Source organism: Lissotriton vulgaris, chromosome 7 (assembly GCF_964263255.1).
Source record: "Lissotriton vulgaris chromosome 7, aLisVul1.2, whole genome shotgun sequence".
NCBI lineage: Eukaryota > Metazoa > Chordata > Amphibia > Caudata > Salamandridae > Lissotriton > Lissotriton vulgaris.
This window is the reverse complement of record NC_141695.1, coordinates 1379024847-1379040653: the sequence shown is the minus strand read 5'-3', so window position 1 is coordinate 1379040653 and position 15807 is coordinate 1379024847. Positions and strand designations below refer to the sequence as shown.

Genomic DNA, 15807 nt, shown 5'->3' with positions numbered 1-15807 from the left:
CCTCACAGAGTGCACACTAAGCTTGGCAAATCAGTATACTCATGTTAGAGTTTTTTTTAGATTTAGATCACATTAGGAGTGCAACACAATGACCTGTATACACTTTTAGAAAGTTGGCATTACTTTCCTGAGCGATTTGGTCTCTGGGTCACATGACCCGGTCCAGCGTGACCAGATAGCCACAGTTGGAACATAATGCTTTTAGGAGCTGTTTTGTACTTTATTCTTTAAGAAATCTGCTGATTGGATTTCTGTTTTTATGGTCTTGTTTTATTTATTAAATTCAGCTCTGTTTTTCTAACCTGGTGTAGATTCTTTTTGTGAGGTGTTTTCACTGTTTTACTGTTTGCAGTGGTGCATTAATGCTTCACACATTGCCTCTAAGTTAAGCCTGACTGCTCTGTGCCAATCTACCAGGGTGTTGAGAATAGGTTAACATAGTTTAATTTGGGGTTTGCTTGTGCCTTATCCTGACAAGAATTGTGGTTGCTGTTTGACCAAGCTCACATGCCAGTCAACCAGTAACTCCATTTTTCACACTGCTATAGTGCAGTGTGAGCAGGAGTGTGCAGGTGGAATGTCTAAAATTGTATTTTGAACATGTTCTTCAGCTGTAACCCATAGAGGCAGTCAATATGTGTCTGGAAATATTTCAGTGTTCTCAGGTGGAGAGCTCCAGAGAAGCCAGCAGGAAAATGCGATAAACTGGAGGTCATACGTACAAATCCTGGTATGGTAAACTCTGCATACATACTTCGCTTGTCTGGCACTTGAGGAAATAGTAACACATTTTTACCTTCACACTTCTCATACTTTATGTCTATGCTTTCAGCAAATTTCTGTCTCTTTTGAAATTCTCACATAATTCCAAGACTACTCTTGGAAAATTCTGATATTAAAGTTGTCTCAGGGTACTCATACTCTATGTGGAATGTACACAAGGTGAACATTGCGTACAAGGTTTTAGTACAAATGCCCATTCCACATTTACAGTTATTTATTCTTTTATTTCCCAGTAAGAAACATGTTTTCCTTTTCCTTAATGCCCATTAGATTTGGGATTGTTCCCAATCCAAAAACACAGTTACTCTTGCCCATAACAAATTTAGATCCGCAGGCACTTCCTAAGCGGGATATTTCATTGCAATTGTTGATACTCACACTTGTAAGTATTCATCAACCTTTACAGTGAGACCTACCCAGTGCACTTACAAACCCATCCCAGTAACTAATGTAATTTCTGTATTTTCAAGTTAAATTTTCACTGTAAACAATTCAACCTGCCACAATTCTTTGAGTAAGGATTGGGAATTTCAGGGCATCAAATGCCAATTTTGCAAAACCAAATTGAACTTGGGTATGGAAAATCATTTGTCTGTTGGGGTGTTAGAACCTCCAACTGCCCCCTATTCTGCATTACTTTCCAATCCCCTTTAATCTATTTACAATGTGCCACTCTTTCCCATATAAACATTGTGATTCTGAAGATACGCTAGGCAATCCCTCCTGTACTCCATTTGTTCTGATTAACCCTCAAACCATAAACCTGCTAATCTCTCCTCCAGAATCCTATTTTGCCTACTCTCTATGACCTCTTCCTTTCTTTTGTTTTTGGTCCTCATTTCTTCAAATCGGCTGTAGCTCATACCATGACTTAAAATGATCACAACTGTCCCCCATTTTTTTCCAAACAACTTGATTGACCAGTAACCACCTCTTCCCCTTTTTTGGTGAAGCAAGCTGTGACTGACGGAGCACACAGGAAGTCAGGCAGTTCTCAGTAGGAAGTCAGGCAGCAGCAGAGCAGCAGCAGCGGTCGGGTCTGGTCCGCCCCCGAGATCGAGCCGAGCCCGGGGCTGGGGGTTCGGGCCAGTGTTGGCGGCAGTATCAGCGGCAAAAACCAGCGCAAACCCAGCGCAGTAAAATCAGGCTGTGTCACTGGCTACGTACCCCCCCCCCCCCCCCCCATCGCACTGGCACATCACTGTACTGCTGTCCTGTCGCTGTACACGAGGTTCTGGATGCATGGTGAGCCGGGCGGGTGAAACAGGAGAAACCGGGAGGTGACGGCGAAGTTGGCATAACAGACAGAGTGTTGAGCCGATCCAGTACTCCGTTCTGGACCTGCCCTGATTTGTTCGGACTTTGACCTCGACCCTGTCCCTGAGTCAACCTGGATTTAACTCGGGCTTAAATCAGACACAATCCCAACTCAAGTCAATTCGACATCCTGACAAGGAGACTAGATTATACCCAACAACGCTTTCTCTGGACTCATTGGCCGAAGTCTTCTGGTGACCCAAATACACATGACAATCAAATCTTTCTCCAGCTTAGGGAAAAGGCAAAAGACCGCTGTCTACTGCTTTATATACTGCAATATACCCTTCACTTAAGCTAAACCAAGCAAAGCTAAGCTGAGAAGTGCTGACCAACAAAGCTCCAACCCGCTGACACACTGAAAGTCTCTAACCAAAAGTGCAAGGTCCCCAAAAGCTCAATCACTCAATCGAGCAGCAACATAGAGCTGCAAAAAAGAAACAGAGACAGCTGGATAGAAATGAGGTCGGGGAAAAAAAGGCAGTGCATTACAGGTTTTATAAATAGTCAAAAAAAGAAAAATAAGATCCTCAAAGCACCGCCTAATGCATACATCAGAAGCCAGGAAAACACGGGAGCAACAGATTCGACGACCAACTTGGAGCACAAAGTGCTAGTAGAATTGAACAGCGAAATTAATGGAGCTGCGTCACCATTTGTAAAAGCACCACAAACATCCAACCAACCCAAAATCTACTCCAAATTTTCTTTCGTAAAAGTCGCAGGGGCAGTGCTAAACTTCTCCAACAAAATACAAAGGGGACTCCCCTCCCCAGTAGACCAAGAAAAAACTCCCTCTAAAAGTAATTGAGATAACAGCCATAACGGCAATGGAAAACAGCAGTGCCAAGCATTAATAACTGACGGAGTTGAAGAAGAAACCCCTAGCCGTGATCAAGTCCAAGATCGGGGTAGAGATCAAAATCAAGTAATCAATAACAAAGCTTGCAGGGTTCAGAAGGAGGACCCTATCATCAAAATGTTTGAAAATGGGAACAAAGATGCCAATCAGATATTAGGAAACGTATTAATCACCAATTTCCCGGAAGCACCGAGTCTCCCACTGGAACGAGTCATAACAATCCGGACTTCCCTTCAATTAAAGCAAGAAGCAGAAGAGACAAATCCTGATGTAATAGCAACGGCTTCCATTTTTGGCACCTCTTCAGAAGGTAAAAAGGACACTATTACGACAGCTGGACTATCGTCAACTACTGAGAAAGCAAGGGACCCACAAAAGTCCCCAGGCGAATTATCTCCTTTTCACATTAGTCCGGATACAAAAACACAGAACCGCCAGTATCAGGAAAACGACCCAATGCCCACTATCTCCGCCGTCTAAGGGTCAGAAGGATATCAATCTATTTCCACGCCCAAGATTTCTAACCACAGAACAGAGACGATCGGTGTGGAAGAAGAAGAGACTCCTAGACTCCAAAAAAGCAATCACTCTTCTCTTAAAGCGGAAGAATGGGGAAAAAAGGTTACTACATATTCCATGGGAAAACGTGACGCAAAATATCAAGATGCCGGGAACAGGACAAGACTGAGGACTGACCAACAGAAGAGAATAAACTATGGGAATCCCTAATAAACACCATGTAATTATCAACAAAAGCTTTAGAATATCACTCCGACAAGTTGGATATCCAGTTAACCATTCTCAATTGCCTAGCTATGCAAGTCACAAGTATTGATAATAAACTCTCGGAATTGAACAATCAGATTAAGAGGGTTCAATCCGAAATGGCAATAAACTTCCCAAGCTGCACTTGTTATTCAATTATAGATAAACTTGCCACATTACCGGTAGTAATGGGAGACCTCCTAACTGATAAAAAGAAAACAAATAGCAATAAAAACAATGGATCTTAAAAAATAGAGGGCAAAAGAGATGGAGAAGGAGAAGGTGGCTCACCAGAAAGGGAACCTCACTTCAATTAAAGAGTAGATGCTTCGCACTGAGATAAACTAAAAATGCAAAGGAAAGCGCAAAACACACCTTCCACCAAACAAGGAGTCACTTATGGGTCTGCACAACAAGAATATCATTCCAGAATAAAGGTAATCTTAGGGGGAGCACACCCACAGGGTCCAACAGAATAGAGCTCCTCGACAAATCTCTTCAAGAAGAGCAGCATTTGTGTGGCCAAGTTGAGCAACACTGCAATCCAGACGAAGAGGACACACAGGTCCTCAATAGGCAATCATCAAAACAACGACACAAAATGAAAAGAAAAGTTAGGAACAAAACCTTCCCCATAACATCCTTCATCCAAATAGCAAGTGAATGCCCACCGGGGGACCTGATAGAACAAAGGGAAATCAATAATACACCAACTCTGCAAGAGAAGCTGACAACTAGCAAAGAACCCTGCCCATGGGGAACTGAGGACGCAGGAAAACTATCCTCGTATGTAAATAAGATAGCTTTGAGAGAAAGAGAGACCCCACAGGCGAAAGACCTGATAGTGTCCGACTTAAGTAAAATGGACAATGGCAAAATGGGGAAAACTATCTGCAACGGAGACACTGGTAAGAAAATCTTGACCGAAAACAGACTCTCAGTAAATAAAAGCCCAACGGATCAAGCTGCGGAGAGTACTAAAAAGTAAAAAATTAGGGAAACCTGTGCCCACGAGTCCGCAGCAGAAAAAGCACTAAAAACGCAGGCAGAATCAGATGATATCAACTTTGAAATGGACAAAGCAAATCAGGTGGGATATGAGTTCCACCAACGCCGAAATTTGCAGCAGAGTGAATTAGACTCTAGAATTGCATCACCTCAGAATATTTTTCGGCGGAACGATTAAAAAATAATCCTATTTATTCCGGAGTTTAAATCAAAAGGGCGTGGAGATGTTCTGAATAGAAGTAACTTTTTCCAATTGCTAACCTCCATCAGTAATTTAGCAGGCATTGTTACACAAGATCTGGACTCCGTAGAATTTGTACGACTCATGCATCTATCAGAGCAATAAATAACGAAAACTACTTGGACCACGGGGGAGATAGTGGAAAAAAATATTAAAGGAGGACCACCAGTTAGAAGCATGTGGGATTCGTATAAAACTCGTTCATCAAACTGGTAACCGGGAGCCATTACTTCAAAATCACCATGAGCATAACACATTTTTTTAAAGAAGAGTATGGTCCGGTGCGCCTACAAAATCTGTGTTAAAAGGTGCCTGAAACATCACTGTAGAAATCACGGACAAGGCAATCCCGAGAGCTGGGGATAATTGCGAGATGGATACATCAAAAGACTGGTCTTGGGTAGCTAAAGCCATTAACAATAGACACTCTGGCCTATGACAGATTACGGAACAACAAAAGAATGTCCCATATCTAAAGCTTTGCTCTTGGAACGTAAACGGCCTAGGGTCTAAATCTATGAGCGTAGACCTACTGATGTACTTTCAGCAGTTTGACTTAATCCTACTCCAAGAAACTTGGCTAGCAGAGCCATTCCATCTCCAAGGCTATAAGTCGTGCCATCTTCCAGCAAGCAGAATCTCGAAGTTTGGGCACCTGAAAGGAGGCCTTACCATATATGCCTTAATAAAATCAGTTACCACAACTAAAGAATTATTAAAGAAGAACATATCAAATAGCTGAATGAACGCAATACAGATGGAGATAATAGGCCCCAGACAAAACAAACAACAGTTAATTCTGGTTAACATCTATCTACACCCAAGTGGAAAGAAAACTGGTGCAAAATTTCTAGTGTCGGAACTAACGAGGCTTATTACTGAAGAGGCGAACTACATGTTACTCTCAGGGAAGGCTCGGGATGAAAAGACTTATTGGGGGAGCTAACAAGCTTATAGCATCAAATGGTAGATTTCCTGGTGATCGCCCTTAATCAGCTACTTATCACAACTCAGTGGTAAGCACAGCAATAGACTACACTTTCCTATCTCTTTCATTTCTTAAATCAGTTATTGATTTTAAGATCAGAACGCAAGAGTGCAGCAACCATTTGCCACAGGAGCTCACACTTATGGCTCACGGAACAGTATTAACATTTCCAACTGAATCTCAAAACTTAACATTTTAAGAGGTAAATGCAAAACGGTCGACCCGGAAAAACTCATGTTAGCGAGCAAAAATCTGCTGGGAAGTTCACAAACTGCAAGATGGCAAGGGCATTAACAATTGGGAGAATTTCATAAAAAACTTAAGCTTAGCTAACTCTAACTCAAGATCAACACAAGCAACACCTGCTAATAAGGACGGTGAAGAAACATCCTGCGGGCATATAAACGATCAAAGAATAAATCTTTCAACAAGCCAAAGTTGCAAATTAAGGGAAATTAATAGATCAATTTGCATACTGCAGCAGATGGGCCCGGACGTCGGCACACAGAGAAAACTGAGGAAGTTAAAGTGCAGAAAAAATAAATTCATCTGGCAAGCGAAACAGGAATCTGCAGAGAAGATATGGGCCAAACTATTATATGATGTAAAAACTAACAACAGTGACAGATTTTGGCACACAGTGAATAATTTAGACAATCCAAGGGCTCATAAAATCAACTCGTATATAACAGAGGAATCTTGGATAAAGTACCTGTTGCATCACTTTAACAAAGAAACAGGCAGAATTATTCAAGACACCAAAGCTATCAACTGTAGTCTGCAAGCCCAAAACCATCTAGATGTGAAGGCCCACCTTCCATGCACAATTAAACAGATCAAGAACCGAATCATGAAAGGCAGGAAAGAGGGGGCCCCCGGCCCAATGGAACACCACCAATTTTATATAAACAGGACCCGAATTATTGGACAGAGCTACTAAGGGTCTTCTTCAAAAACATTTTAAAAGCAGGGAAAATTCCAGATTCCTGGAAGGGATCAATTATTTCCCCTATTTATAAAAAAGCCAGCAGGAATCAAACAAGGAATTACAGGCTTATAGCATTAATGGATATAGACGTCAAATACTTTGCGGGTCTCCTACTGGAAGAACTCACTGAATGGGCATCAATGAAAGGCTTAATTCTGATCAACAGGTTCGACTTCAAAAAAAGCTTGGGGACAGTGACAAACAACCTTGCTCTTTCACTGTTAATATACGCTACTTTAAAAAGCCACTATTCACCTGTTTTAGCAACTACTCATCAGCCTTTGACAGTATAGACAGGAGAAACTTTGGGCCAAACTATCCGGCTGGCATATAGACCCAAAACTCTCGAACCAGTTGATGTCACTTCATTCTGAGACATGGGTTCAAATAAAACTAAGATCAGGTAACTGTCTATCAAGGAAAATAAGAACCACAAAGGGGGTGACTCTGTTCAACCTCTTTCTTTCAGACATTTCAGTAGAGCTCAACATCTGTAACCATCATGCCCCAAACGTGGGAGGTTTAACACTGTCGAACTTATTGTATGCGGACGATCTAATACTAATAAGTAGAACCCATTGTTGGTTTGCAACATCTTATAAGCACCACAAGCAGTTTCTCAGCCAAGAACGGCTATCAAGAAACTTAAAAATTCAATGTGATGATACTCAACGGAAAGGACAAAAAACACTATCTTCGATGGGAACTGCGAGGACAACAGCTGGAGGTGGTAAAAGAATATAAATACTTGGGAATAACCTTCTATAGAAGGGGATCGTTCGGACAACAAAAAGCACTGATCAAAACAAGAAGGATCACACTGGCCGTGGCAATAACAAACCTCAAGCAAAAAATAGCCGGTCCGAGTCTAACTCCTCTATTAGAGGTACTTTGAGCAAAACTGCTACCATCTATCATTTATGGTAGCGAAAGTATGAGAGGGAGAGACAAGACAATCTTGGACAAAGTGGTGTCAAAAATAATACGTATAGTATTTAACCTCCCACAGTACACATCGCCAGCACAATTAAGGCTAGAGTTTGGCCGCCAAAAACAGCAATTAGCACGTAAGGGTGCCTACACCAAATGCTGGTACAAAATAAAGGGAGCAGAGCAAGGCTCTCTGTATTCATATTTATGGGAAGAGCTGGAAAGGAATAAAGACATCCCTGCAATGATCGACCTCCAAACGGCAATAAGTTCTCTTGCCCTACAAAACCTCTGGGAACTTAATGGGCCTCATAAAATCTTTAAGAAGCTTGTAAAGAAAACAGTAAAGCTACTATCTCTGGAGGAAGACATGGTCACATTGACTAAGAGGGGTCACGGGTGGTTTGTTATTCAGAGTTACACAAGGTCTTTGTCGCAAGCTTATTTGGGAACAGGGTTCTCAAGAAAAATGAAGGAATCCTATTTGAAATTGAGGATGGGAATCCGACCAGTAAATCAGTACCTACCACCTTAGGAACATATAGAAACAAAAATAAACTGCAGAATCTGTGGCGATTTTAAAGAGGACGTCCTGCATATACTGTGTAGCTGTAAAGCTCTAGACAAAGAGTGAAGACTTTTATTAAAACCACTCTGGAACCAAAGACGGATACGAACACGTAGACAAGCACTAATAGCCAGCTTTGAGGGAAACAACACTCAGTTAGCATGTAGACTGGTTCGATTCATGAAAATAGCAAAAAACAGGTTACATTTAACTACTAATTGACGATTCGATCATAGCAGGCCACAATCAAAAGGTAGAATTAGCTGTATAACCTTTAATTGCTAAGTTCTGTCTAAAGTTTTATACACGGACTACTTAATAATAATAATAATAATAAAGGAATTTATAAAGCGACGTGTCACTGGGCTGGGTGAGAGGGCTATCAGGAGAGTAGTCCACCAGCAGAAAGGAAAACTATACAGTAAACAAATGAGTTTTAAGTAGTCTCCTGAAGTTCGCTTCCGACCTTTCTAACCTAAGAGATATAGGAAGTTTGATTCAATTTTGGGCTGCTAAGAAACGAAAAGAGCGACCGCCCATTCTCGCCTTCTTTATCTTAGGAACTACCAGCTGCCCGGTTCCACAGGATCTAAGGGACCTTCCTGGTACATACGTGGTGACCAAATTCCCCAGATATGGCGGAGCCACGTTCTGGAGGATACGGTGACATGTAAGTAGTGACTTAAACAGGACTCTCTTTTTAACAGGGAGCCAATGGAGAGACTCAAGGGCTGGCTTCGACGCCGCTCTTTTGGGCAGCCTCAGAACCAGCTGTGCTGTCGCATTCTGAAGAACCTGTAACCTTCCCAGATTCCTGGCTGAAGTTCCCAGATATAGTAAATTCCCGTAATCAAGACGGGATGTGATGAGAGCATGTGTCATCATCTGCCTGTCATCCAGAGGGAGAAGATCTAATGTTTTACGTAAGGTTCTTAAGACTACAAAACATTTCCCCACTAAATGACGGATCTGGCCGTCGTAAGAGAGGGAGGGGTCTACCCTTACCCCGAGATTTTTGGCCTCAGAACAAGGTACGGGGGTGGGTCCCAGACTCGGCGGCCACCATTCTGAAGTCCAACGGGAACTATCCCCCCTACCACCAGCACCTATGTCTTACTACCATTCAACTTCAAGCAGTTCTTATTCATCCAGGAGGCAAGCTCCTGCATACATGCTCTAAAGTTGGATGCCTCAGCCGAAGGTGCTTGGGATAAGGAGACCAGCAGCTGGGTGTCATCAGCATAGGAGACTATCTCCACCCCAAAGGCCTGCACAATCTCTGCCAGTGGAGACATATATAAATTAAACAGAGTGGGACTCAGTGCCAAGCCCTGAGGAACCCCCTGTTCCAGTACAATGTCTTCGGAATGAGATGTCCCTAGTCTAACCTGAAAACTGCGACCTACTAAGAAAGATTTTAGCCAACTCAGAGCTGGACCAGAGACACCTCCTCTGTTCAGACACTGCAGCAAGGTGTAATGGGCCACAGTGTCGAACGCTGCACTGAGATCTAACATTATCAGTGCCATGGTGTGTCCCGCATCAGCTCCCTGACTGATGGTCTCCGTGGCTCTCAGCAGCGCTGTTTCCGTAGAATATCCTGCCTGAAACCCTGATTGAGAGGGGTGTAGGAGATTAGCCACTACTAAATGCGCCAGAAGCTGTCTATTGACCACTTTCTCTGCTACCTTAGCCAAATAAGGCAGCAACGAGATGGGCCGGAGGTTTTCTAGAATATCTTGGCTGACATTTGGCTTCTTCCTAATGGGCAGAACCACAGCTCATTTCCAACTTACAGGTAACATATGTAAGGAGAATGAGATTTCAATGGCATGCCTGATATATGGCTCAAGAATCTCCAAGCTCTCCCCCAACACCTTAGGAGGAGCAGGGTCTCTTGGGGAGCCAGATTTTACACTGAGACAGATACTTCTTAAATTCTCAGAAGGGGGGACTGAAAAATGGTTCAGTCTCTGCCCCAACTTGCTGTCTCCCAACTGTACCTCAAAATCAACTCCACTCCCAGGAGTACCAGAAAATGATGAGTAGATATTCCTCACCTTCTGTGAGAAATATTCTGCCACCCTATTGCATTCTTCCACCAAGCCTTTGCTAGATGTTGTTAAACTAGCCAAGGTGGAAATCTCCTTATAAATTTTGAAAAGTCCCTTTGAGGAGTTCTCAGCTCTCCCAATTATAGTTTTATAATGAGTGGCTTTAGCCCCTCTAAGTAGGATTTGATATTTCCTCTGTCCTTCTCTATATAACAGTCTGTCCTGTGCTCCAAAACCCCTTCTCCATATCCTCTCCAGTCGCTTGCAGCCTGCCTTAGCCTGCTGCAGGGTGGGGGTAAACCATGGAGTGGATTTCCGCTCTCTAATCTCAGTTTTGTTCAAGAGCAACGGTGCCACTTTATTGAGGGCATTAAGGATACGCCTTTCCAGGTTCTCAGCCGCAATCTCACTGTGAGATATTCCTGGAGGGGATCCTTCACTCAACTCTTTGTTAAAGTTATCCTGAGTAAAGTTTTTCCACTTCCTACATGGATAGCTGTTAATTACCCCCTTCTGTCTCTCCTCTATAGTCATATCTATGCTAAATGGTACCAAAAAGTGGTCCTTCCAAGGAACTAGTAAAGGAGTCCTAACCTCCACATTCTCCCGACTAGCAAACACCGGATCTAACAAGTGTCCATGCTGATGCGTAGGGGAGCAAGATTTTAGGTCCAGGTGCAATGACTGCAAGTCCTGGTGCAACTCAGCAACCTCCTTATGCCGCTACTGCAGATTTGTTATGTGCTTTAGGGTATAGAGAGCGGAGACCGACTTTGTTCAACAACTGTTATTCGGAATGTTCAGGTTCTTTTATCGTATTTTAAACCTTGCACAGTAATGGAATTTCATATGTATTTTAACAATTTTTAATCCAGTCTAATCGTAATTCATGCGTATTTTCAACATAGACTGTTTTTGAATGTAGTTTTCCTACTGCAAAGATTTGAATGAATACCTTTGTACCTTTTGTACCTTTGTACCTCTCCCCAAAATATCCATTTGTCCTCCATCTCAGTTCACAGCTGTTTGCAGAATTTGATTTTCACGCTACAATTTTGGACAACGTCTACTCACTAAAAAACCCTGATTTACTAGAAATTATAGAATACATTTGTTTCTCTTTATTTCTTCTCCGTCTTCTGGCATTTCTCGCACTCACTGCACATACCATCTAGGGCCATCCGTCAAAGCTCAGTCTTCCCCCTCCCCATAATCGTTACAACTGGTTACTCAATGGACGGATGCAATTACTCAAGAATATTGCATCCAGATCCACTATTAATTTCTCATTTTCAACCAGAGTTTCACCCAGACATTTCAGTTGCTTTCAGCAATCTAGGTGAAACTTGTTGTGGGGTGGCAACAACATAAAAATTGCACTCAAAATGGAGGGCCTAGAGGAGTTTGAGAAAAAGAAGGAGCAGATAATGGCATGCAAGTGGTGTTTTAAATCAGTTATCATAGGGGTGGACTTACGAGGTAGAAATCTGAGGCGCTCTTAATGAGGCCCTATATCCATAAGCAGGAAAAATAAATCTTTTTCCTACCTTCTCTTCCTAACCACAGTTTTGAATTTCAGGATTCACAGACAATTGACACTGGACTGTTCCCCATCTTCTTCCCTGTAACTCCTTTAAAACTGAGATTATCTACTTACCAGCATCTTGTACCTTACACAACCTACCACATTTCCCTTCAATATTTTTGGTTCATTCATGATTGCTGGGAACCTTGGCTTACTCTTTGATTCACACATTAGCTGGAGGAATTTGTCCCAACCATTGCTACAGCAGCCAGCTACCAGGTTCTGAACATCGGAAAGATTTGTTCTCACCTTCCATTCTAGACAGCCAAATATCTTATTAACTTCCTGGGAATTAATAAACTTGCTTACTGTAATAGCCTTCTATTTGGTTCCGGTTCTTCGCTTTCTTGTTCTTGAATAAAGTTATCAATTTCCCTATATGAATCCCTTTTAATCTCCTCAGACATACTCCTAGTACGCCTATTGAATATCATCAAAAAATGCAGCATCCTCTACGGATTGTGTATATGCATAAGCAAGAACAGTGGTGAATGTATATGTCAATGTGTTTATGTCTGCATTTGATTAGCCTCCGCTGCCTCCATCTGGCCTACCTATGCTTTGTCTACTGGAGAGAAAACTGCTCTAGGTTTGTAGCTCTTTGAGCAATTGGGATTCTAGGTCTGCATCCTAGAATATTGCTGGTGGACTCACAGGGGCTTGCCGTTCTAAGCAGATATTGAAGTGCTTCTTCTGTCCTGATTTGAGTCGTCGCAGTGGAACCCGGGTTTCGCCGATGAACTCATTGTGGCTCAGTTTATCCTCATCACAAACGGATATTCTAGAAGTACAAAACAGGGGTTAGTTACACTCCCACTAGGAACAGTAGCTCTACTGAAACCTGGCACACATCAGTCAAAGACCTGCAGCCGAACACAAAGAGACCTAGCACACACCTCAAATAGAGTCCTAGTACACGTGTTTAGGAAAAATATTTAGTAGTCACATTAGCAATCTACATATACTTCTCAGAGACCTAGAACAGACCTTGCAAAAACATTGTAAGAACTCCACAGAAATCTAAACATAGCTCCCCTGTAGACCTGGTAAACACCTCTCAGCGTATAATATCACAAAGGAGCTAAGAGGGAAAACAAGGTACCATTGGGATCGCCCTCCACTCAGTCAAATTCAATACAACAAGATCTCTGTACCCTGGACGTTGATTAGCACATGTCTAATAGACATGAGTACAAAGTTGTCTGGAAGATATACTGTTGACGACTGGAAAGGAATGGTTTCTTAAAGATTTCAGCAACTGCAATACCACCAATGTGGTTTACAGATTACTGTGTAGTTGCGGTCTCCAATATATTGGATTGACCACGAGAAAAATAAAGGTTTGCATACAAGAACACATCAGTACGATCAAGGCAGGCAAACTTACCACTAAACTGGTCCAGCACTGTCACCAGGAGAAACATGGTTTTACATGGACCGTGCTTGAAATAGTGAAGGGCAATCCGAGTAACATTGAAGCAGTACTACTAACAAAGGAAGCCAGATGGATTTTTAGAGAACGTAGTGACATACAGGGCTTGAACAAAATTATTGAGTGGAACAGAGTCAAGTAACATAGTTTTGTTGTTTTCTCTAGAAAAAGGTTTTTTCCTGGATTGTATACATAATTCCCTGGATTGGTGCTCCTGCTATTCCTTTTTGAGTGAATAAATGTGGGGCTCATAACTGAATGACCGTTCTTTGACCAAAACACTGGGATATAACACTGGATAAAAATAATAAGAATTGTGTTCTCGCTGGTCCCAAGCTGCTCATGTAATATGTAAAATGTAGGGCCAGGGGTCTTGTTATTGTGAGATCGAGTTAATAAAGTTTGTTTTGGAAATTTCAATAAACAAAGGTCTTTGGATAAAAACTACCTGTTCATGAATTTTGAGTTTCGTGCTTGTTGCAACATGCCTCTTCTGCGATTAGTTTCGCTGTTTTTCCAGTTAACTGGTGTATGTGTAGAGTATTTATGATGAGTGATCGACTTTTGCGTGTTGCAGAACAAGAAAATAACATCGATAGCGGCGCTTCGGAATTGATAATAATTGTTTATACGTGCGACAATGATGGCTAAATTTGGAAAATTCGGCAATTAAAAGAACCTTGATATTCGAGATTGGTGGTTTTGTTTCAAAATATACTGCATATCACTCAATTCTAAGATGGCGGCCACATTCCTTGCCTCGGCAGAGGGTCTGGTGAGCATGCCCCATCGATCACGTGACCGGACTGTTCCGGGTTTGGTGAAAGCATTGTAACCTTCAATAGTGTGGGCAGCTATTATGCGGCGTTCCTGGGATGATACAACGCCCTGGCTCCATAGTTGTACGGTGAGGAGAATGGGGGGCGGCAGAAACGATGCCCGTTTGTATCTCTGTAAAAGGCTCCATTTCGGTAAACAGATGGTAACGTTTCCGAGCTGGGCTACTTTTGTTCCCAACAACTTTTACTTGGTTGTGAGTGGCGACTGGAAAGTGAATGTGATGTTCTATTTCATTTCACTATATTTCTTAACGATTTTTACAGGGCTGTGAGTGGCGTTTTGAGAGTGAACCAAGCCCAAATAGACCCCCTTTTTCAAAGCAGTGTATAGCTGACACGCACGTGCGACAGTGCGTACTCATATACAACAGAAAGGTAGTAATGATGCCCGCTTTTACTTCTGTGAAACGTTCCATTATGGTCAACAGACGATAACGTGTCCGAACTGGGGTAGTTATGTTTTATTTCACTCTAATTTTGTTCTCAACGACTTTTACAGGGTTGTGAGTGGCGACTTGAAAATGAACTAAGCCCAAATAAACCCCCTTTTTCCATAGCATTGTATGGTGGACACGCACGTGTGAGAGTGTGTACTCAGATACAACACAATGGGTAACATATGTGCACGTAACACTTTTCATGTGATATCAAGGCATTGCGTGGTTACAAGTGGGTTCTGTCAGACTTTTGAGCTACAACCAAATTGTCGATTCATTGCAGATTGATGCTACGATCTACAGTAGGGCGGATATGCTCCTGACCAGCTGTTATAAGAGGACATGGCTGGTTTAGGGTAATTATTCCCCTCCTTTTTAACACTCTATATAATAATGGAGATGAGAATGGTCCAGATTAGTTTTTAAGTGAGGCTTGTTTTTCAACTCAACAGTTTCCTATAAAGATGTCCAACACTGGTGCGGTGACTGAGTGGTGAACCCTGATGAATCTGCCATAAAATTTACCAGGCAGTGAAACATGTTGGTTACAGGTAGTGGTATGCGACAGTAAGCTACCAGCCTTTTTATTTCACCAGTACACACCAGAGTTAGTAATAAAGTTGTACAATTGGTGTGTCTGCTAATTTTATCTCACTCTTTTTTGTTCGTCACACCAGGGAGCTATTTGTCTAGCTTCTTGTTTAGCACTTTTCTGTACGCACCTTTTGCTTTTGACACTGTCTTCCTCTTGGAAAAGGAATGGCAACCGATGATGAGAAAGGGGCATAGAATTGGTAACATCTGCCAAGTTCCCCGAGGGTTGTTCGCCCGTGAGATGCCTTTCTCTCCGCCACACATTTTTTTCACTTATTTATTATTTTTTTGAGTGTGGGTGGATGGACTGTCTCAGTGGGGGAGACATCGTTGGATTTGTCGAGTTGAACCTTGCCCGGAATCTCCTGTTTTAAGTAACAAACAGTGGTTTGTTGTGGACAGTCAGGCATTAGAGA

At 42.3% G+C, this 15807-nt stretch overlaps 1 protein-coding gene across 2 annotated transcripts in view; it reads right to left on the bottom strand.

Annotated features, from left to right (window-relative positions):
* DOC2A (double C2 domain alpha) overlaps positions 1-15807 on the bottom strand; it is a 1262769-nt gene that overhangs the window by 371165 nt on the left and 875797 nt on the right. For both annotated transcript variants that reach the window (XM_086932077.1, XM_086932078.1), the window contains exon 6: positions 12744-12870. In XM_086932077.1, coding sequence (XP_086788203.1) covers positions 12744-12870 — 127 coding nt within the window. The remainder of the gene's footprint in view (positions 1-12743; positions 12871-15807) is intronic.